Source organism: Salmo salar, chromosome ssa14, assembly GCF_905237065.1.
Source record: "Salmo salar chromosome ssa14, Ssal_v3.1, whole genome shotgun sequence".
Classification (NCBI taxonomy): domain Eukaryota; kingdom Metazoa; phylum Chordata; class Actinopteri; order Salmoniformes; family Salmonidae; genus Salmo; species Salmo salar.
Genome location: NC_059455.1, coordinates 54,934,846 through 54,962,822, shown reverse-complemented (window position 1 = coordinate 54,962,822; position 27,977 = coordinate 54,934,846). Strand labels below are relative to the sequence as shown.

The 27,977-nt window shown below is 41.5% G+C and overlaps 1 protein-coding gene across 1 annotated transcript in view; it reads left to right on the top strand.

The window, feature by feature from the left end:
- Positions 1–27,531, top strand: part of LOC106569782 (low-density lipoprotein receptor-related protein 12) — a 46,547-nt gene extending 19,016 nt beyond the window's left edge. Inside the window, exons 7-10 of the mRNA XM_045694584.1 lie at positions 14,324–14,545; positions 21,330–21,799; positions 22,139–22,271; positions 25,501–27,531. Of these exons, the coding sequence (XP_045550540.1) occupies positions 14,324–14,545; positions 21,330–21,799; positions 22,139–22,271; positions 25,501–26,439 (1,764 nt within the window). The 3' untranslated portion in view covers positions 26,440–27,531. The remainder of the gene's footprint in view (positions 1–14,323; positions 14,546–21,329; positions 21,800–22,138; positions 22,272–25,500) is intronic.
- Positions 27,532–27,977: the final 446 nt, after the last annotated feature.

Here is a 27,977-nt window from a genome sequence, read left to right as displayed (position 1 = left end):
ATGCATATTCTAGTTACTGGGTAGGATTAGTAACCAGATTAAATCGGTACGTTTTTTTATCCAGCCATGAAAATACTGCCCCCTAGCCCCAACAGGTTAACGGGATCGATTTGACAACATCTGGTGAAATGGCAGAGCGCCAAATTCATTATTATTATTTTTTTATATATATTTAAATTTCATACATTCACAAGTGCAATACACCAAATTAAAGCTGAACTTCTTGTTAACCGTGTCAGATTTTGAAAAGGGTTTACGGCGAAAGAAAACCATGCGATAATCTGAGGACAGTGCCCAGCATACCAACACATGAAAATCAGATTTCAACCCGCCAGGTGCGACACAAAAGTCAGAAATAACGATTTAATTCATGCCTTACCTTTGAAGAAGTTCTTCTGTTGGCACCCCAATATGTCCCATAAACATCACAAATGGTTCTTTTGTTCGATTAATTCCATCGTTATATCTCCAAAATGTCAATTTGGCGTGTTTGATAAAAAAAAACACTGGTTCCAACTCGTGCAACATGACTACAAAATATCTTAAGTTATCTGTAATCAAACAACTATCCTAATACAACTTTAGGTATTTTTTTACGTAAATAATCAATAAAATTTAAGACGGGATAAACTGTGTTCAATACAGGACGAAAAGAAAGTGGAGCGAGCTTTCAGGTCATGCGCCCCAACCGCAATAGTACACTAGACTCGAGCCTCGTTCTGAACGTTCATACTTCTTCATTACTCAAAAGAAAAACATCAACCAATTTCTAAAGACTGTTGACATCCAGTGGAAGCGATAGGAACTGCAAGCAAGTGCCTTAAAAAGCTAGATCCACACAGAAAACACATTGAAAACACTGTCACCTCAACAACAAAAAAATCCTGGATGGTTTGTCCTCGGGGTTTCGCCTGCCAAATAAGTTCTGTTATACTCACAGACATAATTTTAACAGTTTTAGGAACTTTAGAGTGTTTTCTATCCAAATATACCAATTATATGCATATCCTAGGTTCTGGGCCTGAGTAGCAGGCAGTTTACTTTGGTCATGTTTTTCATCCGGATGTCAAAATACTGCCCCCTATCCCAAAGAAGTTAATTGTATTTTGTTTGTGTATTGTTGTGCTGTATTCACATGGCTGAGACAACTATCGGTTTGTCTTAAAATGATATCCTGTCCTTATATTTCCCTATACATATATGTCCACGCCATGTTGCTCGCTCACGCCACGCTGCTCATTCGTAAGCGAATGCTCCTGCTACCTGTCTCTCCTTAACTTGTTGACTGGTGTTTTGGCTCAATGCCCTGCAATTTATTGCTTGCTTCTACAGCACCAACTTGCGAGTTGGACATCTCCTGCTCGAATAGTGTATGCCTGTGACTCAGGTGTGTATTGTTTGGGGTTTTGCCATTTCACAGACTGCTTGTTTCAGGAGGTGGGGTGCAGCCTGTATTTGCAAACCCACTGTAGCTTACAGCAAACTTTTAGTAAATTCCTGTCAAGAAGAGCGACACGGAAGCCCAGTTAGCCTAGCTAGCCTGGCGTTTGAAGTGGAGGTTGCTAACAAACGGTTTCAACGCAGCAGGTGCTGTGTTAATTTTGCTCTATTCAGGGGACAATGCGGACCACCCGGACTTTCAGTGTAGCAGCTGTTTCCTCGCGGAGGACTACAGAAGCGAAGTTGCTATTCTTAGTGAACAAGTAGCAAACCTATGATGGCGTGCTATCTATTCAGAATATTGCAAAATGTGCTTTCACCGAAAAGCTATTTTAAAATCGGACATAGCGAGTGCATAAAGGAGTTCTGTATCTATAATTCTTAAAATAATTGTTATGTTTTTTGTGAACGTTTATCGTGAGTAATTTAGTAAATTCACCGGAAGTGTTCGGTGGGAATGCTAGTTCTGAACGTCACATGCTAATGTAAAAAGCTGGTTTTTGATATAAATATGAAATTGATTGAACAAAACATGCATGTATTGTATAACATAATGTCCTAGGCGTGTCATCTGATGAAGATCATCAAAGGTTAGTGCTGCATTTAGCTGTGGTTTGGGTTTATGTGACATTATATGCTAGCTTGAAAAATGGGTGTCTGATTATTTCTGGCTGGGTACTCTGCTGACATAATCTAATGTTTTGCTTTCGTTGTAAAGCCTTTTTGAAATCGGACAGTGTGGTTAGATTAACGAGAGTCTTGTCTTTAAAATGCTGTAAAATAGGCAGTATTTTCACGACCGGATAAAAAACGTACCCGATTTAATCTGATTAGTACTCCTGCCCAGAAACTAGAATATGCATATAATTATTAGCTTTGGATAGAAAACACTCCAAAGTTTCTAAAACTGTTTGAATGGTGTCTGTGAGTATAACAGAACTCATTTGGCAGGCCAAAACCTGAGAAGATTCCAAACAGGAAGCGCCGTCTCTGACTATTTCTTGGCCTTCTTGATCATCTCTATCCAAAACAGGGGATCTCTGGCATAACGTGACATTTTCTAACGCTCCCATAGGCTCTCAGAAGGCGCCAGAACGTTGAATGATGCCTTTGCAGGCCATGGCGGAAAAACAGTAGCGCATTTGTATAGTGGTCGATCAGAGAACAATGACACTGGGGGCGCGTGCACGAGCCGACACCATGTTTTTATTTTTTCGTCTTTGAACGAAAACAGGGTTTCCCGGTCGGAATATTATCGCTTTTTTACGAGAAAAATCGCATAAAAATTGATTTTAAAGAGCGGTTGACATGCTTCGAAGTACGGTAATGGAATATTTAGAATTTTTTTGTCACGAAACGCGTCGGGCGCGTCACCCTTTTTTACCCTTCGGATAGTGTCTTGAACGCACGAACAAAATGCCGCTATTTGGATATAACTATGGATTATTTGGAACCAAAACAACATTTGTTAATGAAGTAGAAGTCCCGGGAGTGCATTCTGACGAAGAACAGCAAAGGTAATCCAATTTTTCTTATAGTAAATCTGAGTTTGGTTAGTACCAAACTTGGTGGGTGTCAAAATAGCTAGCCATGATGGCTGGGCTATCTACTCAGAATATTGCAAAATGTGCTTTCACCGAAAAGCTATTTTAAAATCGGACACCGCGATTGCATAAAGGAGTTCTGTATCTATAATTCTTAAAATAATTTTTATGTTTTTTGTGAACGTTTATCGTGAGTAATTTAGTAATTCACCGGAAGTGTTCGGTGGGAATGCTCGTTCTGAACGTCACATGCTAATGTAAAAAGCTGGTTTTTGATATAAATATGAACTTGATTGAACAAAACATGCATGTATTGTATAACATAATGTCCTAGGGTTGTCATCTGATGAAGATCATCAAAGGTTAGTGCTGCATTTAGCTGTGGTTTTGGTTTTTGTGACATATCGTCAGGAGTGTGAAGGGCGCTACTGGGGCATGGACCACCAAAAATGTCCCCATTCCAGCTGTTGTGAAGGACTACAACAAGTGCATGGGAGGTATGGACCTGTCAGGCGAGCTGATAGGTTACTACAATGTTCTCCACAAGACAATGAAATGCTACAAGACATTGTTCAATAATTTCATTGACATTGCTGTGGTGAATTCATTCATCCTCCAGAAGGAAATGGCTAAGAGCTGTGGACATACCCCCATCTCACAGCTAGCCTTCAGAGAGCTGCTCATCCAGGAGCTTGCTAGCTACAGCAAGTCCACTGCATCACCTTCTGTCCCCTCTACCTCTGTCCCTTCTGCTCCTTCAACCAGTGGTGTTCACATGCCAAATTCATCTCTGCAGACATGAATGTGCCTCAGGGCAAAAAGGGCACAGTAGGGAGGTGTCGTTGTGCTCTTTGCCACAGGAAATCCCCCGTCACCTGCACCACTTGTTCGGTGACCCTCTGCTTTAACCCAGAAAGCGACTGCTATGGGGTATGGCATCAGCAGCACAATATTGTGTAGAGGACTGAGGGTCTTCACAATATTGTGAATTGAAAGTGTGTAAATAGTTACCCATGTTATTAAAAAAAATATATGTAACTACATTTTTTGGGTGGTGTGTTAGAAGAGCATTTTAGTATTTTGTATATTGTTATTTGCATCAAAATGTATCACTGTAAAAATTCGGCCACTTGGGTACATTTGGACAACTTCTGTGGGACACCTGGGTGACTTCATGCTCAATGTCATGTAGCTCACTCATTCCTGAAGTTATCTGTCTGAAACTTTGCTCAACTACTGTTGCCCTCATGTTTTTAATTGAAATTATCCCCATCATCCTATGTGAATGTTTGGCTGTTCTTGATCATTTGAAAGATGCAACAACAATAAAAAAACAGAAAACATATGTTTCCTTGTATTTTCTTCTACCAGGTATATTGTCATTCTCCTACACTCAATTAACATTTCCACAAACGTCAGAGTGTTTTCTTTCAAATGATACCAAGAATATGCATATCCTTGCTTCTGGGCCTGAGCTACAGGCACTTAGATTAGGGTATGTCTTCAGGTGGAAATTGAGAAGGGGGGCAAGCCCAAACAGGTTAAAGAACACCCTCTGTGTTCTGTTAGACAAGTAACTCTTTATCCATATTATAGCAGGGGCTGTAAAGCCATAACACATACGTTTTTTTCCAACAGCAGACTATGATCGATAATGTCAAAAGCTGCACTGAAGTCTAACAAGACAGCCCCCACAATCAGAAGTCATTTGTGTAAGTGCTGTGCTTGTTGAGTGTCCTTCCCTATAAGCGTGCTGAAAGTCTGTTGTCAATAGCATTGTATCTGGTCAAACACTTTTTTCCAGAAGTTTACTAAGGGTTGGTAACAGGCTGATTAGCTGGCTATTTGATCCAGTAAAGTGGGCTTCACTATTCCCGGGTAGCGGAATGACTTTAGCTCCCATCCAGGCCTGAGGGCACACACTTTCTAGTAGGCTTAAAAAAGAAGATGTGGCAAATAGGAGTGGCAATATCGTCTGCTATTATCCTCAGTCATTTTCCGTCCAGATTGTCAGACCCTGGTGGCTTGTCATTGTTGATAGACAATAATTGTGTCACCTCTTCCACACTGACTTTACGGAATTCACAAGTACAATTCTTGTCTTTCATAATTTGGTCTGATATACTTGCATGTGTAGTGTCAGCATTTGTTGCTGGCATGTCATGTTTGCTAATCTTGCTAAAGAAAGAAAACATTACAGTAGTTGGCAATATCAGTCGGTTTTGTGATGAAGGAGCCATCTGATTCAATGAATGATGGAGCTGAGTTAGCATTTTTCCCCAACATTTCATTGAAGGTGCTCCAAAGATTTTTTACTATCATTTGTTATGTAATTTTTCTTTGTTTCATAGTGTAGTTTCTTCTTTAATTCAGTTTAGTCATATGATTTTTCAATTTGTAGTATGCTTGCCAATCGGTTGTCGAACGGCAGACTTATTTGCCATTCCTTAGGTTACTTACCAATGCCCCTGGTATAATGTACATTTGTTAAAGCATTATGATGACTCAGCAACACAATGGTAGGGATTAACTGAGCTGGGCTTGGGTCATTGACAAGTCATTGTCTCAACACAGCCTTATAATACTGTGAAAGGATCCATGGGCCCAAATAATATGGGTGGATCCCATCCTCCTTATAAAACGTGTTTTGTTTCCAAAAGATATTGAAATTGTCAACAAAGGTTACACCATTGAGCTGCAATAATCACGTAGCCAGTTGTGAAGAGAAAGAATCCTGCTAAACCGTTCAATTCCATGATTCAGAGAGGGCACAGGGCCAGATATGACTTCCATGTCCTGAAGTACCATAATTTCCGGACTATTAATTATGGCGCCGGAGGGGATGGCTGCTGTTTTTACGGGCTCCTAACCAACTGTGCTATTTTGTGTTTTTTTCGCATAGTTTTTGTAACTTATTTTGTACATAATGTTGCTGCTACCGTCTCTTATGACCGAAAATAAATAACTTCTAGATATCAGAACAGAGATTGCTGGACAAAGGTTTTTTATTTAATGAGTCTGACGTGAAGGATGTACTGGTTTTCCGAGACCAGGCCCAAATCCCTGTCATTCGCGTGAAGAAAAGCTGAAAGTACAGGGGGCGGAGATCGGGGTGCCTTGTGAGAATTTGTTGACGAGTGGGTAACCCGCTTCTACCGTCCATTCTATTGGCCAACGTACAATCACAGGAGAATAAACTTGATAATCTTAGTTCGAGACTATCCTATCAATGGGACATTAAAAACTGTAATATCTTATGTTTCACTGAGTTGTGAAATGCATTGTTGGTTAAACTTCTTATGGATGGTGGCAGTATTGAGTAGCTTGGATGACTGACGTGCCCAGAGTAATCTGCCTGCTACTCACGCCCAGAAACTAAGATATGTATATTTGGATTGAAAACACTGACGTTTCTAAAACTGTTTGAATGATGTCTGTAAGTATAACAGAACTCTCAAAAACCTGAGAAAGAATCCAAACAGGAAGTGGTTTGTAGTTTATCAAGTGATTGCCTATCCAAACTACAGTGTCTGTGGGGTCATTTTGCACTTTCTAAGGCTTCCACTAGATGTCAACAGTCTTAAGAACCTTAAATGAGGCTTCTACTGTAAAGTGGGGATGAATAAGAGCTCCTGGAGTCAGATGACTGCCAGCAGGGCATGAGGCTCAGCCATGTGCACTCACGTGAGAGGTAGCTCAGTTCCATTGCATTTCTGAAGACAAAGGATTTCTCCGGTTGAAACTTTATTGCAGATTTACAATAAAAACATCCTAAAGATGTATAGAATCAATCGTTTGACTTGTTTCTACGAACTGTAATGGGATTTTTTGAGTTTGTCTGACCTGCGCGTCGTGAATTTGGATTTGTGAACTGAAGGCGTGAACAAAAAGGAGGTATTTGGACATAAAGGATGGACTTTATCGAACAAAACAAACATTTATTGTTGAACTGGGATTCTTGGGAGTGCATTCTGATGAAGATCATCAAAGGTAAGTGAATATTTATAATGCTATTTCTGACTATTGTTGACTCCAACATGGCGGATATATTGTATGGCATGTTTTTGTGTCTGAGTGCCGTACTCAGATTATTGCATGGTGTGGTTTTTCGGTAAAGTTTTTGTTTAAATCTGACACAGCGGTTGCATTAAGGAGAACTGTATCTATAATCCTATGCATAACACTTGTATTGTCATCAACATTTATGATGAGTATTTCTGTAAATTGATGTGGCTCTCTGCAAAATCACCGGATGTTTTGGAAGCAAACATTACTGAACGTAACGCGCCAATGTAAACTGAGATTTTTGGATATAAATATGAACTTTATCGAAACAAAACATACATGTATTGTGTAACATGAAGTCATATGAGTGTCATCTGATGAAGATCGTCAAAGGTTAGTGATTCATTTTATCTCTATTTCTGCTTTTTGTGGCTCCTCTCTTTGGCTGGAAAATTGCTGTTTTTTTTTATGACTAGGTGCTGACCTAACATAATCATATGGTTTGCTTTTGCCGTAAAGCCTTTTTGAAATCAGAAACTGTGGCTGGATTAACAAGAAGTAAAGCTTTAAAATGGTGTATAATACTTGTATGTTTGAGGAATTTTAATTATGAGAATTGTTGTTTTGAATTTGGCACCTTGCACTTTCACTGGCTGTCATATCGATCCCGCTAACGGGATTCAAGCCATAAGAAGTTTTAAGGGCTTGTTGTAAGTAAGCATTTCATGGTAAAGATGTGTTCAGCGCATTTGACAAATTAAATGTAATTTGATTTTAGCTCTGCAACTTTAAATCGAATCAGGAAGCCTATTGTGGCTAGCTCTTCAAGTTATATTAACTCTTGTGTCACCATGGATATTTCTGCTGTTTTCAAATCTCGCAGAGGGCTTGGACTGTCACATATAAATGTGCTAAGCCTGATATCTAAACTGGACTTTCTGGATGCCTGGGTGCATGATAGGGATAGGGGGCAGTATTTTCACGTCCGGATGAAAAGCGTGCCCAAAGTGAACTGCCTGTTACTCAGGCCCAGAAGCTAGGATATGCATATAATTAGTAGATTTGGATAGCAAAAACTCTGACGTTTCTAAAACTGTTAGAATAATGTCTGTGAGTTTAACAGAACTGATTTGGCAGGCAGAACCCCGAGCACAATCCATCCAGGGAAATTGTTTTTTGAGGTCATTGTGTTTTCCAATGGTTTTCTATGGGAATCAAGATTATTTAGGGCCCAGATTGCAGTTCCTATGGCTTCCACTAGATGTCAACAGTCTTTAGAAATTGGTCGATGTTTTTATTTTGAGGAATGAAGAAGTAGTACTATTATTTCCATGTGTCACTCTGAAGGGCTCCAGTCTTTTGTTGCTCGTGAACATGAGCGCTCTCCGTGGTATTTATCTTCAGTTTTGAAAACAGATTGTCCCATCTTAAATTTTAGCATTTATTTATTATTTAGGATACCTGAGGTTGGATTAGGAACGTTGTTTGAAATGTTTGGGCCAAGATTACAGGTAACTTATTAGATACTTTGTAGTCATGTTGGGCGAGTTGGAACCGGTGTATTTCTGAATCAAACGCACCAAATAAATGGACATTTTGGGGATATAAATAAGCTATTTATCGAACAAAACAACAATTCATTGTGTCACGGAGACATTTGAGATTGCAGAAAGAGGAAGATCGTCAAAGGTAAGGAATTTATTATATGGCTATTTCTGACTTTCGTGTCGCACCTGCCTGGTTGAAAGTGGTTTTCATGTTCATGTTGTCATTTTGTTTGCGGGGCGCTGTCCTCAGAAGTGTCATGTCTGGAGGAAACATGGCACCATCCCTACGGTAAAGCATGGTGGTGGCAGTATCATGCTGTGGGGATGTTTTTCAGCGGCTCATCTCTAGGTTTCTTCCTAGGTTCCTGCCTTTTTAGGGAGTTTTTCCTAGCCGCTGTGCTTCTACATCTGAATTGCTTGCTGTTTGGGGTTTTAGGCTGGGTTTCTGTATAGCATCTGCTGATGTAAAAAGGGCTTTATAAATGCATTTGATTTACAACAACACAATTTGAGAGAGATAAGCAGTTTGTGCGTATGGAACATTTCTGGGATCTTTTATTTCAGCTCATGAAATATGTTGCGTTTATATTTTTGTTCAGTATTTTTAGGCAATTGAGAAATCGGTGCACTGCCTCTTTAAACATTTGGGGCTCCTGAGAGGCGCAGCGGTCAAAGGCACTGTATCTAGAGGCGTCACTTTAGATCCTGGTTCAATTCCAGGCTGTATCAACCGGCCGTTATTGGGAGACCCATAGGGCGGCGCACAATTGGCCCAGTGTCGTTAGGGTTTGGCCGTTGTAGGCCGTCATTGTAAATAATTCACACACTCTCACTACCGGTCAAAAGTGTTAGAACACCTACTCATTCAAGGGTTTTTCTTTATTTTTAAGATGTTCTACATTGTAGAATAATAGTGAAGACATCAAAACTATAAAATAAAATATATGGAATCATGTAGTAACCAAATATGTTATATTTGAAATGATTCAAATAGCCACCCTGTGCCTTGATGACAGCTTTGCACACTCTTGGCATTCTCTCAACCATCTTCATGAGGTAGCCATCTGGAATGCATTTCAATTAACAGGTGTGCCTTCTTTAAAAGTCAATTTGTGGAATTTCTTTCCTTCTTAACCTCTCTAGGGTAGGGGGCAGTATTTTCACGGCCGGATAAACGTACCCGATTTAAACTGGTTACTACTCTTTTCCAGAAACCAGAATATGCATATAATTGGTAGATTTGGATAGAAAACACTCCAAAGTTTATAAAACTGTTTGAATGGTGTCTGTGAGTATAACAGAACTCATATGGCAGGCCAAAACCTGAGAAGATTCCATACAGGAAGTACCCTCTCTGACCATTTCTTGTGCTTCTGTGGCATCTCTGTCGAAAATACAGCATCTCTGCTGTAACGTGACAATTTCTAAGGCTCCCATAGGCTCTCTGAAAGCGCCAGAAAGTGGGATGAGATCTCTGCTGTCTCTGGGCTAGGTACAGGAGCGCTGTTTGTGAGTGGTCAGGCTGGTGGCTCAGAGACAGGAGATGCGCGGCCCCGAGAAGTGGCCATGTTTTTCTTTCAGCCTTTGAACGAAAACAACGTCGCCCGGTTGGAATATTATCGCTATTCTACGAGAAAAATAGCATAAAAATTGATTTTAAACAGCGTTTGACATGCTTCTAAGTACGGTAATGGAATATTTTGAAATTTTGTCACGACATGCGTCACCATTCGGATAGGGACCTGAACGCACTAACAAAACTGAGGATATTTGAACATAACTATGGATTATTTTGAACCAAAACAACATTTGTGGTTGAAGTAGAAGTCCTGGGAGTGCATTCTGACGAAGAACAGCAAAGGTAATCCAATTTTTCTACTAGTAATTCTGAGTTTACTGAGCCTCGATGTTGGCGAGTGTCTGCTTAGCTAGCCTTGATGGCCGAGCTATCTACTCAGAATATTGCAAAATGTGCTTTTGCCGTAAAGCTATTTTAAAATCGGACACCGCGATTACATAAAGGAGTTATGTATCTATAATTCTTTAAATAATTATGTATTTTGTAAACGATTATCAAGAGTAATTTAGTAAATTCACCGGAAGTTTTCGGTGTGTTTGCTAGTTCTGAACGTCACATGCTAATGTAAAAAGCAGTTTTTTGATATAAATATGAAATTGATTGAACAAAACATGCATGTATTGTATAACATAATGTCCTAGGAGTGTCATCTGATGAAGATCATCAAAGGTTAGTGCTGCATTTAGCTGTGGTTTGGGTTTTTGTGACATATTTGCTAGCTTGAAAAATGTCTGTGTGATTATTTCTGGCTGGGTACTCTCCTAACATAATCTAATGTTTTGTTTTCGCTGTAAAGCCTTCTTGAAATCGGACAATGTGGTTAGATTAACGAGAGTCTTGTCTTTAAAATGGTGTAAAATAGTCATGTTTGATAAATTGAAGTTATAGCATTTTTAAGGTATTTGTATTTCGCGCCACTCGATTCCACTGGCTGTTGACTAGGTGGGAAGATTATTTTAAGAATTATAGATACAGAACTCCTCTATGCACTCGATATGTCCGATTTTAAAATAGCTTTTTGGTGAAAGCACATTTTGCAATATTCTAAGTACATAGCCCAGCCATCACGGGCTAGCTATTTAGACACCCGGCAAGTTTAGCCTTCACCAAAATCAGATTTACTATTAACAAAAATGTTATTACCTTTCTTGTCTTCGTCAGAATGCACTCCCAGGACTTCTACTTCAATAACAAATGTTGGTTTGGTCCCAAATAATCCATCGTTATATCCAAATAGCGGCGTTTTGTTCGTGCGTTCCAGACACTATCCGAAATGGTAATTCAGGGTTACGAGCATGGCGTAATTCGTGACAAAAAAATTCTAAATATTCCATTACCGTACTTCGAAGCATGTCAACCGCTGTTTAAAATCAATTTTTATGCAATTTATCTCGTAAAAAAGCTATAATATTCCGACCGGGAATCTCCTTTACGGTAAACAGAGGAAAAAACAGAAAGACGGGGGCGGCCTATGCACGCGCCTAAGCCCACTGTCCCTTGATCGGCCACTTGAGAAAGGCGATAATGTGTTTCAGCCTGGGGCTGGAATGACGACATTCAGGTTTTTCCCGGGCTCTGAGAGCCTATTGGAGCCGTGGGAAGTGTCACGTTACCGCAGAGATCCTAAGTTTTGGAAAGAGATGTCAAAGAAAGCCAATAAATGGTCAGACAGGCTACTTCCTGTAAAGGAATCTCTCAGGTTTTGACCTGCCATTTGAGTTCTGTTATACTCACAGACACCATTCAAACAGTTTTAGAAACTTTGGAGTGTTTTCTATCCAAAGCCAATAATTATATGCATATTCTAGTTACTGGGCAGGAGTAGTAACCAGATTAAATCGGGTACGTTTTTTATCCAGCCGTGTCAATACTGCCCCCTAGCCCTAACAGGTTAAGACATGAAGGTCAGTCAATCTGGAAAAATTCAAGAACTTTTAACGTTTCCTCAAGTGCAGTCGCAAAAACCATCAAGAGCAATGATGAAACTGGCTCTCATTAGGACCGCCACAGGAAAGGAAGACCGAGTTACCTCTGCTGCAGAGGATAAGCTCGTTAGAGTTAAACTGCACCTCAGATTGCAGCCCAAGTAAATGCTTCTGAGTTTTGTTTGTATTTATTATGGATCCCAATTAGCTGCTGCCAAAGCAGCAGCTACTCTTTCTAGGGTCCAGCAAAATTCAGGCAGTTTATACAATTTTAAAACATTACAACACACTGTGTGCCCTCAGGCCCTACTCCACCACTACCACATATCTACATTACTAAGTCCATGTGTATGCATAGTGCGTATGTTATCGTGTGGGCGTCTGTGTTGCTTCACAGTTCCTGCGTGCCGTAAGGTTTTTTAATCCGTTTTTTTTTTAATCTAATTTTACTGCTTGCGTCAGTTACTTGATGTAGAGTAGAGTTCCATGTAGTCATGGCTCTATGTAGTACTGTGTGCCTCCCATAGTCTGTTCTGGACTACTGTGTGCCAGTAGTTTAGACAGACAGCTCTATGCAATCAACATGTCAATACCTCTCATAAATAAAAGTACTGATGAAGTCAATCTCTCTTCCACTTTGAGCCAGGAGAGACTGACATGCATATTATTAATATTAGCTCTCTGTACATCCAAGGGCCAGCCATGCTGCCCTGTTCTGAGCCAATTGCAATTTTCCTAAGTCCTTTTTTGTGGCACCTGACCACACGACTGAACAGTAGTCAAGGTGTGACAAAACTAGGGCCTGTAGGACCTGCCTTGTTGATAGTGTTAACCTCTCTGGGCTAGGTGGGACGTTAGCGTGGCGCAAAATACAAATATCTCAAAAATGCTATGACTTCAATTTCTCAAACATATGACCATTTGAAAGATGAGACTCTCGTTAATCCAACCACATTGTCCGATTTCAAAAAGGCTTTACAGCGAAAGCAAAACATTAGATTATGTCAGGAGAGTACCCAGCCAAACATAGTCACACAGCCATTTTCAATGGAAGCATATATGTCACAAAAACCCAAACCACAGCTAAATGCAGCACTAACCTTTGATCTTCATCAGATGACACTCCTAGGACATTGTTATACAATACATGCATGTTTTGTTCAATCAAGTTCATATTTATATCAAAAAACAGCTTTTTACATTAGCATGTGATGTTCAGAACTAGCATACCCACCGAAAACTTCCGGTGAATTTACTAAAATACTCATCATAAGCGTTGACAAAATACATAACAATTATTATAAGAATTATAGATACAGAACTCCTTTATGCAATCGCTATGTCAGATTTTAAAATAGCTTTTCAGCAAAAGCACATTTTGCAATATTCTGAGTACATAGCTCAGCCATCACAGGCTAGCTATTCAGACACCCGCCAACTTCGGCGCTCACTAAACTCAGAATTACTATTAGAAAAATTGGATTACCTTTGCTGTTCTTCATCAGAATGCACTCCCAGGACTTCTACTTCAACAACAAACCGTTAGTTAGGATTCACTTCCTAAGGCTTCCACTAGATGTCAACAGTCTTTACAAAGTGGTTTGAGTCTTCTCCGGTAGAAACTGACCGAATGAGAGGCCTGGAAAGTTGGTCATAGGGGGAGGGCCATTACTACTATGACGCGGGCGCCCATGGGTACCCTTTCGTTCCGAAACGTTTAGTAAGACAATGCAATCGTTTTGCTTTTGCTGTAAAGCCTTTTTGAAATCGGACGTGGTTCGATTCAAGAGAGGTGTAGCTATAAAATGGTGTAAAATAGTCATGTTTGAGAAATTGAAGTTATAGCATTTATGAGGTATTTGTATTTCGCGCGACGCGATTCCACTGGCTGTTGACTAGGGTGGGACGCAAGCGTCCCAGGTTCCCAGAAAGGTTAAAAAGGAAAGAAGTTCCAGAAAGTAACTTTTAACAAGGCACGTCTGTTAATTGAAATGCATTCCAGGTGAAGGGTGGTTACTTTGAAGAATCTGAAAAATCTAAATATATTTTATAGATAATTTTTTTGGTTACTACGTGATTCCATATGTCATTTCATAGTTTTGATGTCTTAACTATTATTCTACAATGTAGAAAATAGTAAAAATAAAGATAAAATGTGTCCAAACTTTTGACTGGTTGTGTGTGTATGTGTGATATATATATTTTTTACAATGGCTCACCAGACGCAGACTAGGTATTTACCTTTTTAAAATCTTCATTCTTTCTTTAATGTATTAATTCCAGGTGATACTGCGTTTTATGGACTTCAAGCTGGACGGGACGGGCTACGGGGACTACGTCAAGGTGTATGACGGCTTGGAGGAGAACCCCCGCCTCCTACTTCGCGTCCTCACTGCCTTCGACTCCCGTGCCCCCGTCGCCGTGGTCTCGTCCTCGGGCCAGCTGCGCGTTCACTTCTATGCTGACAAGATCAACGCGGCAAGGGGCTTCAACGTCACCTACCAGGTAGGCATGAGTTAACCTCTTGGGGCTATGTGGGACGCTAGCGTGCCACCCGTGGTGCACCCTGTCAACAGCAGGTGCATTTCAAGAGCGGCAAATTTGAACCCAAATAAATGTCAAAATTCAAATTTTTCAAACATACAACTATCTTACACCCTTTGAAAGATAAACATCTCCTTAATCTAACCACGTTGTCAGATTTCAAAAAGGTTTTACGGCGAAAGCATAAAGTTAGATTATGTTAGGAGAGTACATTGACAATAGCTGTATGTAATGTTTTGTCAATTCAAAGACAGGCGTCACCAAAACCATAAAACCAGCTAAAATGATGCACTAACCTTTGACAATCTCCATCAGATGACACTCCTAGGACATTATGTTAGACAATACATGCATTTTTAGTTCTATCAAGTTCATATTTATATCCAAAAACAGCGGTTTACTATGGCGTTGATGTTCAGGAAATCATTTCCCTCCAATAACCGGCAGTCAAGTCAGCACCACAAATTAAATAATTAAAATTAGAAAACATTGGTAAAATATTATATTGTCATTTAAAGAATTATAGATTTACATCTCTTGAACGCAATCAACTTGCCAGATTTAAAAATAACCTTACTGGGAAATCACACTTTGCAATAATCTGAGCACTGCGCCCAGAAAAATACGCTTTGCGATACAGACAAACGACCATGTTGGAGAGATCTAAAATCGAAAATACTATGTAAATAATCCATTACCTTTGATTCTCTTCATCAGATGTCACTTCCAGGAATCCCAGGTCCATAACGAATGTAGTTTTGTTCAAAAAAGCTCATCATTTATATCCAAAAAGCTCCGTGTTGTTAGCACATGATCTAAGCCCGCCGGACTTCACTTCATGAACGAGGGGAAAAAATATATTTACGTTCGTTCAAACATGTCAAACGTTGTATAGCATAAATCATTACAGGTTAAACCAAAATTTCTCAGAATCGATCAGTTTCTATTGGTTTGGTTGCTAGGGCCAATTTAATTGATTCATCCAATAGTTCTCTTGGCAAAATATAGTAGGAGGTACTTACATCGTTGCACACTCGCTTCTGATTTATTGCAGGGGGAGAAAAGCTACACATAGTATAAAAATATATATACAGTAATCAAATCAAATGTTATTTGTAACGTGTGCCAAATACAACAGGTGTAGACCTTACAGTGAAATGCTTACTTACAAGCCCTTAACCAACAATGCAGTTTTAAGTTAAAAAAATTGAAGTAAAAAAAAAAAACATAATTAAAGAGCAGCAGTAAAATAACAGTATTGAGGCTATACACAGGGGTAACGGTACAGAGTCAATGTGCGGGGGCACTGGTTAGTCAAGGTAATTGAGGTAATATGTACATGTAGGTAGAGTTAAAGTAACTATGCATAGATAATAAACAGAGTAGCAGCAGCAGTAAATAGGCGGGGATGATGCAAATAGTCTGGGTAGCCATTTGATTAGCTGTTCAGGAGTTTTATGGCTTGGGGGTGGAAGCTGTTGAGAAGCCTTTTGGACCTAGACTTGGTGCTCCGGTACCGCTTGCTGTGTGGTAGCAGAGGGAACAATCTATGACTAGGCTGGGGTCTTTGACAATTTTTAGGGCCTTCCTCTGACACCGCCTGGTATAGAGGTCCTGATGGCAGGAAGCTCGGCCCCAGTAATGTACTGGTCCGTATGCACTACCCCTCTGTTGTGCCTAGCGTTCAAAGGCCGAGCAGTTTCCATACCAGGCAGTGATTCAACCAGACATGATGCTCTCAATGGTGCAGCTGTGGAACTTTTTTAGGATCTGAGGACCCATGCCAAATCTTTTCAGTCTCCTGAGGGGGAATAGGCTTTGTCGTGCCCTTTTCACGATTGTCTTAGTGTGTTTGGACCATGATAGTTTGTTGGTGATGTGGACACCAAGGAATTTGAAGCTCTCAACCTACTCCACTACAGCCCCGTCGATGAGAATGGGGGCATGCTTTGTCCTCCTTTTCCTGTAGTCCACAATCATCTCCTTTGTCTTGATCACGTTGAGGGAGAGGTTGTAGTCTTGGCCCCACATGGCCAGGACTCTGACCTCCTCCCTATAGGCTGTCTCATCATTGTCGGTGATCAGGCCTACCACTGTTGTCATCGGTAAACCTAATAATGGTGTTGGAGTCGTGCCTGGCCATGCAGTCATGAGTGAACAAGGGAGTACAGGAGGGGACTGAGCACGCACCCCTGAGGGGCCTCCGTGTTGAAGATCAGCATGGCGGATGTGTTGTTACCTACCCTTACCACCTGGGGGAGGCCCGTCAGGAAGTCCAGGATCCAGTTGCAGAGGGAGGTGTTTAGTCTCAGAGTCCTTAGCTTAGCAAATAAGGAGCTGTGGGAGGGGAAAAAAACTGACGAAACAGTTTGAGGGCACTATGGTGTTGAACGCTGAGCTGTAGTCAATGAATAGCATTCTCACATAGGTGTTCCTTTTGTCCAGGTGGGAAAGGGCAGTGTGGAGTGCAATAGAGATTTCATCATCTGTGGATCTGTTGGGGCGGTATGCAAATTGTAGTGGCTAAAGGGTTTCTGGGATAATGGTGTTGATGTGAGCCATGACCAGCCTTTAAAACCACTTCATGGCTACAGACTTGAGTGCTACGGGTCGGTAGTCATTTAGGCAGGTTACCTTAGTGTAGTTGGGCACAGGGACTATGGTGGTCTGCTTGAAACATGTTGGTATAACAAACTCAGTCAGGGACTAGTTGAAAATGTCAGTGAAGACAATTGCCAGTTGGTCAGCGCATGTTCGGTAATCCGACCTGGCCCTGCGGCCTAGTGAACGTTGACCTGTTTGAAGGTCTTACTCACATCGGCTGCAGAGAGCGTGATCACACACATGATTCAATCTTAGTCCTGAATTGATGCTTTGCCTGTTTGATGTTTCGTCGGAGGGCATAGGGGGATTTTTTATAACCTTACGGGTTAGCGTCCCGCTCCTTGAAAGCGGCAGCTCAACCCTTTAGCTCAGTGCAGATGTTGCCTGTAATCCATGGCTTCTGGTTGGGGTATGTACGTACAGTCACTGTGGGGATGACATCATCGATGCACTTATTGATGATGCCAGTGACTGATATGGTGTACTCCTCAATGCCAACATATTCCAGTCTGTGCTAGCAAAACAGTCCTGTAGCTTAGCATGTGCGTCATCTGACCGCTTCTTTGACTGAGTCATTAGTGCTTCCTGCTTTAGTTTTTGCATGTAAGCAGGAATCAGGAGGATAGAATTATGGTCAGATTTGCCAAATGGAGGGCAAGGGAGAGCTTTGTACACGTGTCTGTTTGTGGAGTAAAGGGGGGTCTAGTGTTTTTTTCCTCTGTTTGCACATTTAACATGCTGGTAGAAATTTGTTAAAATGGATTTAAGTTTCCCTACATGGAAGTCCCCGGCCACTAGGAGCGCCGCCTCTGGATATAAAGGTGAAATAAATAAAAAAATCAATGTGCCATTGGAACACAGGAGTGATGGTTGCTGATAATGGGCCTCTGTACGCCTATTTAGATATTACATTAAAAATCTGCCTTTTCCAGCCACAATAGTCATTTACAACATTAAGTGTCTACACCGTATTTATGATCAATTTCATGTTATTTTAATGGAAAATAAATGTGCTTTTCTTTCAAAAACAAGGACATTTCTAAGTGACCCCAAACTTTTGAACGGTAGTGTGTATATATATATTTTTATTTTTATTTTATTTATACAGGGGATCAACTCAGACCAAGGTCTCATTTGCAGTAGAGCCCGGTTTTCAATGCAAATAAAAAAATACATATGCACAAATACAGACACATATATTAAGACATATAGACATTAAGAACAATCACAATTAACATTTTAAAGATTAGAGATACATTTTTGCATTTCCCATGAGGCACCATAACATCCATTCTAAGAGCTTTTTGTAAATTGTTGCACTTCTAAGGTGCAGCATAGCTTGACACAACTGTGAGAAGCATTGGAGTCAACATGGGCCAGAATCCCCGTGGAACGCTTTCGACACCTTGTCGACCTTGTCTGACGAATTGAGGCTGTTATGAGGGCAAAAGGGGTGCAACTCCATATTAGGAAGGTGTTCCTAATGTGTTGTACACTCAGTGTATATAGTCAGAACAATATTATCAACATTATGTTTTCTCATAAACAAATAATCTCCTCACCACAGGGTAGAACAAGCGCATTTTCATTTCACCGATAGAATCAGGAAGTTTCGACTTTCTGTCTATTCATCTGCTCATAGTGTACCACAAGATCTCGCAGTCATAGCGAATGCACAACGGGCCAGAGAAGGACTGGCCCACACGAAGCTGTTTATTTCAGAGGCTGGAAAAAATGTCTTTATATATACACAAAACATTAGGAACACTTTTGCACCCCCTTTTGCACACAGAACAGCCTCAATTTGTCAGGGCATGGACTCTACAAGGTGTCGAAAGCATTCCACAGGGATGTTGACTCCATTGCTTCCCACAGTTGTGTCAAGTTGGCTGGATGTGTTTTGAGTAGAGGTCGACCGATTGATCGGCATGGCGTATTAACTAGGGCCAATTTCAAGTTTTCATAACAATCGGTAATCTGCATTTTTGGATGCCGATTACTTTGCAATCCACGAGGGGACTGTGTGGCAGGCTGACCACCTGTTACGCGAGTGCAGCAAGGAGCCAAAGTAAGTTGCTTGCTAGCATTAAACTTATCTTAGTTTTTTTCTATCTTCACATAATCACTAGTTAATTACACATGGTTGATGATATTGCTAGTTTAACTAGCTTGTTCTGTGTTGCATATAATCAATGCGTTGCCTGTTAATTTATCATCAAATCACAACCTACTTCGCCCAAACGGGTGATTTAACAAAAGCGCATTCGCTAAATTTTTTTTACTGAAAAGTGGTCCGTGCATATGTATTCACCCCCTTTGCTATGAGGCCCCTAAATAAGATCTGGTGCAACCAATTACCTTCAGAAGTCACATAATTAGTTAGATTGCACACACGTGGACTTTATTTAAGTGTCACATGATCGCAGTATATGTAGTCACCTGTTCTGAAAGGCCCCAGAGTCTGTAACACCACCAAGCAAGTGGCACCACGAAGACCAAGGAGCTCGCCAAAAAGGGCAGGGACAAAGTTGTGGAGAAGTACAGATCAGGGTTGGGTTATTTAAAAAAAAAACAAATGAAACTTTGAACATCCCACGGAGCACCATTAAATCCATTATTAAAAAATTGAAAGAATATGGCACCACAAACCTGCCAAGAGAGGGTTGGCCATCAAAACTCAGGGACCAGGCAAGGGGGGCATTAATCAGAGAGGCAACAAAGAGACCAAAGATAACCCTGAAGGAGCTGCAAAGCTCCACAGCGGAGATTGGAGTATCTGTCCGTAAAACCACTTTAAGCCGTACACTCCACAGAGCTGGGCTTTACGGAAGAGGCATTGCTTAAAGAAAAAAATAAGCAAACAGGTTTGGAGTTCGCCGAAAGGCGTGTGGAGACTCCCCAAACATATGGAAGAAGGTACTCTGGTCAGATGAAACTAAAATGTAGCTTTTTGGCCATCAAGGTAAACGCTATGTCTGGCGCAAACCCAACACCTCTCATCACCCCGAGAACACCACCCCCACAGTGAAGCATGGTGGTGGCAGCATCATGCTGTGGGGGTGTTTTTCATCGGCTGGGACTGGGAAACTGGTCAGAATTGAAGGAATGATGGATGGCTTGAAATACAGGGAAATTCTTGAGGGAAACCTGTTTTAGTCTTTGAGATTTTAGACTGGGACTGAGGTTCACCTTCCAGCAGGACAATGACCCTGAGCATACTGCTGAAGCAACACTCGAGTGGTTTAAGGGGAAACATTTAAATGTCTTGGAATGGCCTAGTCAAAGCCCAGACCTCAATCCAATTGAGAATCTGTGGTATGACTTAAAGATTGCTGTACACCAGCAGAACCCATCCTACTTGTAGGAGCTGGAGCAGTTTTGCCTTGAAGAATAGGCAAAAATCCCAGTGGCGAGATGTGCCAGGCTTATAGAGACATACCCCCAATAGACTTGCAGCTGTAATTGCTGCAAAAGGTGGCTCTACAAAGTATTGACTTTGGGGGGGTTGAATATTTATGCACACAAGTTCAGTTTTTTGGTCTTTTCACAAGAAAATATAATTTTTCATCTTCAAAGTGGTAGGCATGTTGTGTAAATCAAATGATACAAACCCCCCAAAAATGTGTTTTAATTCCAAGTTGTAAGAAAACAAAATAGGAAAAATGCCAAGGTTATGAATACTTTCGCAAGGCGGCACTGTAGCAGATAGGAACATCGCTAAAAGACGTCCAATGGCTCTATTGAACAAGGACAACCATATCTGCACACACACAAATGTGTAGTGCGATTAGTATAACAGAGGCCTCACGAAATGCCATAAAGCAGGACTACTTTCGTTTTCTGATCTCGTCCACCCCATCAGTACACCGTATTGTTGTCATCGGGTGTATCGTTCGGTGCACAAAACCCAGACCCGCTGCCTTTGTGGCCAATTATGTGTAAAACACATCTCACTGACCTAGAAGTTCTTCGGACAAGATCAAAAGAAACCCAGAGTCATATGTTTGTGAAATTTCCCTTTTAAGCCCTCCCTTGAAAATATCACTAAGCTTTCTTTGCTTTTTCGGTTTCTTGATTTTGGAATCGTTACGGACACCCTCGATCAACTACTTAATGAAATCTACCTCATCTCTCCTGCCAGGTGGACGGTTTTTGTCTGCCTTGGGAGATCCCGTGTGGGGGCAACTGGGGCTGCTACACGGGGCAGCAGCGCTGCGACGGTTACTGGCACTGCCCCAATGGCCGTGACGAGGTCAACTGCAGCATCTGCCAGGAGGATGAGTTCCCCTGCTCCAGGAACGGCGCCTGCTACCCGCGCTCGGACCGCTGCAACTACCAGAACCGCTGCCCCAACGGCTCGGACGAGAAGAACTGCTTCTTCTGCCAACCGGGCAACTTCCATTGCAAGAACAACCGCTGTGTGTTCGAGAGCTGGGTGTGCGACGCGCAGGACGACTGCGGCGACGGGAGCGACGAGGAGAGTTGTCCGGTCATCGTGCCCACACGGGTCATCACGGCGGCAGTTATAGGAAGTCTCATTTGTGGCCTGCTGCTGGTCATCGCCCTGGGCTGCACCTGCAAACTTTACTCCCTCCGGATGTTTGAGCGCAGGTAATAAACTTAGACCCCATGCTATTACCCTTGTTATTAAACAATTATACGGTCCCAAATAGTCATAAGACTTTGTTTCTGTCTGTGTGGTTTGCTATGACAGCTTTAGTATGTCTCACACATACTTTGAGAGATGATTGGTAATCCAGACTAGTCTTTAGGCCTTTATAAATGCTTTCTTTGGATTCATGTAGCTAGTTAGCTCTCTAATTTTTGTCTTTGATCTTCATCAAAAAAGATTAACTTTGAAATGCCATTTCTCAAGTCCCTCTAACTGATCTGGTGTGTGTGTGAGTTTACTCCAGTCCTTTGAGTCCCTCTAACTGGTTGTTTCCCCAGGTCATTTGAGACCCAGCTGTCCAGGGTTGAGGCTGAGCTCCTGAGGAGGGAGGCTCCCCCGTCGTATGGCCAGCTAATCGCCCAGGGCCTTATACCCCCGGTGGAGGACTTCCCTGTCTGCTCTGGCAACCAGGCAAGTCTATATCTAGATCACACTGCCCTCTCTTGTTCTCCTCAGAAGATGTGATCCTCTTATCCATACATGACTTACGCTTAATTCTGTGTTAAGAGTGCACATTTCAAGTAAGGCTGTGAATGCCTATCTTTGACATAGGATTGTTGACACCAAGGATCAACTGTGTAATATCTAACAACCGGACCTCTGTAACAAAAGAGATGTTGAAGAAGTTAAACTGTGATTCATTGTGAGGAAGTTATTTTTAACTTCCTTCTGAAGCACTGTGAATGAGTTATATCAGTGACTGTGATTGTATAGTTAAACACTAACTGCTTCATGGGGACTATTATGGCCTTTTACAGTATATAGTAAGGTTTATACAGTGCATTTGGAAAATATTCAGACTTGAAATCATTGGGCACTTTAATAAATGGAGCACTAGTCACTCTAATAATGTTTACATATCTTGCATTACTCACATATATATATATATATATATATATATATATATATATATATATATATATATATATATATATATATATATATATATATATATATATATATATATATATATATATATATATATATATATATATATATATTGCATCTTAGCCTATGCCGCTCTGTCATTGCTCATCCATATATTTTTATATTCTTATTCCATTCCTTCACTTAGATTTGTGTGTATAAGGTAGTTGTTGTGGAATTGTTAGATATTGCAGCACTGTCGGAACTAGAAGCATTTCACTACACTCGCAATAACATCTGCTAACTATGTGTATGTGACTAAAACAATTTGATTTGATTTTGATTTGAGAACCCTTCCCCTTTTCCACATTTAGTTACATTTTAGAATAAGGCTGTAACGTATTAAATAAATGTTTTCCTCATCAATCTACACACAATACCCCCTAATGACAAAGCGAAAACAGGTTTTTAGAAATGTTTGCAAATCTATTTAAAAAAACAAAGCACATACCTTATGTAAATAAGTATTCAGACCCTTTGCTATGAGACTTGAAATTGAGCTCAGGTGCATCCTATTTCCGTTGATCATCCTTGATGTTTCTACAGCTTGATTGGAGTCCACCTGTGGTAAATTCTATTTATTGGACATGATTTGGAAAGGCACACACCTGTCTATATAAGGTCCCACAGTTGACATTGCATGTCAGAGCAAAAACCAAGCCATGAGGTTGAAGGAATTGTCCACAGAGCGCCGAGACAGGATTGTGCCGAGGCACAGATCTGGGGAAGGGTACCAAAATATTGATGCAGCACTGAACACAGTGGTCTCCATCATTCTTAAATGGAAGAAGTTTGGAACCACCAAGATTCACCTTCCAACACGACAACGACCCTAAGCACACAGCCAAGACAACACAGGAGTGGCTTCGGGACAAGTCTCAATGTCCTTGAGTCGCCCAAACTTGAACCCGATTGAACATCTCTGGAGAGACCTGAAAATAGCTGGCAGCGACGCTCCCCATCCAATCTGACAGAGCTTAAGAGGCTCTGCAGAGAAGAATGGGAGAAACTTGTGGCGTGATACCCCAAATAAACTGCTGTAATCAGTGCCAAAGGTACTTCAACAAAGTACTAAGTAAAGGGTCTGAATACTCTTGTAAACGTGATATTTCAGTTTTTTTATTAGTAAAATTTGTTAAAAAAAAGTTTTTGCTTCGTCGTTATGGGGATTGATGAGGGGGGAAAATGATTTAATCAATTTTAGAATAAGGCTGTAACATAAAGTGGGAAAAGTCAAGGGGTCTGAATACTTTCCAAATGCACTGTATAGTAAGGTTTATTTGAGCTTGTACACATTCACAGCTGAATTACAGTATATAGACCAAAAGAAAAGTAAGATTTTAGGCGAAAATTAAGAGTTAATTAAAGTAGTTCGGGACTGCACCGCTTGCTCCTATACCCTCCTTTTTCTTAATATTCAGTAGTTTCCACAACCAAGTAAAATGTCTTCCACAGATCTGACTTCCCCTTTCCCTCCTGAGCAACCACTAAATAAAATCAAATCAAAGTTTATTTGTCACGTGTGCCGAATACAAAAGGTGTAGACCTTACAGTGAAATGCTTACTTACAGGCTCTAAACAATAGTGCGAAAAGGTGTGTGTGTGTGTGTGTGTGTGTGTGTGTGTGTGGGTAAGTAAAGAAATAAAACAACAGTAAAAAGACATTTGAAAATAAGAGTAGCAAGGCTATATACAGACACCGGTTAGTCAAAGTTAGTGACTATGCATATAAGATTAACAGAGTAGCGGGGGGGCAGGGGGAGGGCATACAATGCAAATAGTCCGGGAAACCATTTGGTTACATGTTCAGGGGTCTTATGGCTTGGGGGTAAAAACTGTTGAGAAGCCTTTTTGTCCTAGACTTGGCACTCCGGTACCGCTTGCCATGCGGTAGTAGAGAGAACAGTCTATGACTGGGGTGGCTGGGGTCTTTGACAATTTTCAGGGCCTTCCTCTGACACCGCCTGGTGTAGAGGTCCTGGTTGGCAGGCAGCTTTGCCCCTGTGATGTACTGGGCCATACGCACTACCCTCTGAAGTGCCTTGCGGTTGGAGGCCGAGCAATTACCATACCAGGCAGTGATGCAACCGGTCAGGATGCTCTCGATGTAGCAGCTGTAGAACTATTCACCCGTTTCAAGTTTATTTTTCACATCCTCCACATCCATGTTGCTGTCATGTGTTACGATGTTCGGAATTTATTGAAGGGACCTATGGCGGTCAGGCCCTGTTGGTCACATGCATGCAATGTTTCACTTAAAGAGAGCAAGGGTTGAGGGGATAGACAATGTTTTTCCTAAACAAATGAGGGATTTCGGTAAAATAGCTTTTCAGTCAAAGAAACATTTAAGAAACAAAATGGCTGAAATTATGTTGTAGCTTCAAAACGGACAGCGCGATAAACACTTGCTGTGCAACATTTTTTTTTAACACAGCATGGCCATCGGGCTCCCTCTTGAGTCATTTGTGTGTCCTTAATTATTTAAACAAACAGTGCACTTTAAAATTTCAATCAATTGGTCAAAAGAACAGTCAACCAAGATTTTTCTTTTTTGTCAGGGTCAGCCCTTCAGGAGTATGATGTTTATTGTCGTCTGTAATAGGCTGGGTTACTGTAAAGGACTTTGTCACAACTGTGGTTTTTAAAAAGGGCTTTATTATTTGATTGATTGATGATACTAACAGTTTTGCTGTTCTCTCTGTATGTGGTCCAGGTGTCTGTGTTGGAGAGCCTGAGGTTGGCGGTTCGCTCCCAGCTGGGTTTCACCTCCATCTGCCTGCCCACATCCGGTCGCCACAGCAACATCTGGCGACGCCTCTTCAACTTCACACGCTCACGGCGGTCCGGCTCGCTGGCCCTGGTGTCTGCTGACGCCGAGGATCAGAACACCAGCAGCGGTAACGGCGGTAGTTCGGTCCGCGAGCCCGAAAGGACTGAACCCCACCGGGGTCTGCTGCCCCTCGATTCGGACGATACAGATACGGAGAGCGAGCGCCGGGACGTCCCCGGGGCCATGGGGGGCCTTGTAGCCCCCCTCCCCGCAAAGACCCCTCCAGCAACCGCAGTGGAGGCCATCTCGGTGTCGACGAGCTCCACCACCCCAGCCCCTCTGCCCAGCAGCAGGAACAGGCACAGGGCCAGCCCAGGAGTGGTGGAGACCCACACCATGGACACCCCAGGGGGAGAGGCAGCAGAGCCTCAGTGTGCTTTGGTCGGGAGGAGCCAGCTGAGCAGTGCTCTGAACCGGGTCACCCGCACCCTGCGCTGGGTACGTTTCTCCCTGGGCCGCTCCGGAGACTCTTCAGGTGGGGCGACCCACAATCACAGCCCTCTTAGGCACCTAGAGCATGGAGCTGGGACCAGGGAGGACGAAGACGACGTGGAGCTGCTCATCCCCTTGTCGGATGCTGCCTCGGACACGGACTCCACAAACGAGGCCTCCAGGCTCCTCAACCTGGAGTTAGGCCCTGATCAGGCTGCCTGCCGCCTATCATCCCCAGCCTCCCTTGGGTCAGGCCGGGTATCCCTGGGCCGGGACGGGCCCTGTGAACACTGTAACATAGTTCACACTGCACAGATCCCAGACACCTGTCTGGAGGCCACAGGCAAGACGGAGACCAATGGTGATGACGAGTTACTGCTGCTCTGCTAATAGCTAATAGTATGACTCAACTGACTGTCAACATGGGCCTTCCCTGTCAAAGCTTGCCATTTCTTTTCTCTGGGATTTCAGGGGGTTCCGAAGGGGAGACAATGTCATTTTTATTCCCCTTTTTAAGATGTTTAAGTCAAGTGTTTTTTGAAAAGCCTGTAGTTCGTACTGTATTAGTCTTCTTTCTGTATTTATCAGATGGCACGATCTCGCCCAACCTCCACCCTCTTCCAGTTCGACTTTTCCCTTGGGAGTTCCAACTCAGCCTAGGGACTGGGAAGGAGCACCAGCAGCGGTAATGCCAGTGGTAACGGCGGCTCGAACTACTCAACCTTGACTTTGTCTAGTTGAGGAAAAGTTGAACGGCCTCCATACAATGCAGCCACAGCAGCTGCCATTCTGTTCCTCTTCTTCTCAGTAATTTGGCATTAAGCAGAATAAATAAGATGCCTTTTTATGTTTAAGAATTATCTTACGAGATACAACTATAGAGTACAGACAAAATTAAGATCTAGAGCCTGTGAAAAGCTGGACGAGATTTAAAGATGTCTGTCAGATTTATTTAATGTCAGTTCCTTCTCCTTCACCATAGGGAATCTGAGGGTGAGGGCTCTTGAGTATCTGCGGCTTATCTTGTGATGGTATTTTTATTTCAGTTCAGTGGGAGGCAGTGTAACTCCTTTCCTATTGAAAGGTACTGATGTGTTCTCAACGCGTGATCATGGCAAGAGCATTTTATAAAAAGGAAAATTTAATTGCAAATAACCTTTTTCTAAAAACAAATCATTTTAAAATGCTACAGATGTTTGTTGTATTTATTGTTTTCGTAACCTCAATGTTTTGGTACTGAGAATACTTGTGACTGTATATTTATTTTAATTCCACTAGCTGTTACTTGAGAAGATGCATGTAGGCCGTCATTGTAAATAAGAATTTGTTCTTAACTGACTTGCCTAGTTAAATTAAGGTTCAATGAAAAATTAATGTAAAAAATTGCTATTTTTTGTAAAAGTGATATGGTGTTGGGGGAAAAAAGTATATAAACTTAATTGTTTACTGCATGAAGAAAATATAAAGCATTCATCCTGCTAACTTGCTTGTTTCTTCTTTGGGATATGAGGTGACATTTATAATACTCAAAGTCAACTAAACATTGTGGTTAAAGAATTCAGGACAATTGTTTGCACCTGTAGCGCTATGCCAGAATAAAACTATTATTATAAGGGCCATCAACAGTACCTAGTAATGCTGTATACTACTAGAAAGGTCAAATCTTGAGCTTTCAGGTGATTTTTATTCATTTCATATGCTACGAACAACCTATTCATGAAAATTGGTGAAAAAGGCATGGCTTATTTTTTAATAATCTACATATATTTACAATCAACTTTACAAATTACGTCCTTACTGTAATAATTCATCTAACTAGTTTGTAGGGAAAGGTAGCTTTTCTTTTCAGGGGCACTGATTGCATTTGTTCTTGTCTTCCTCACCTCCTCAACCACACAGAGTTGGCTAACAACTCCACAAATTGTTTC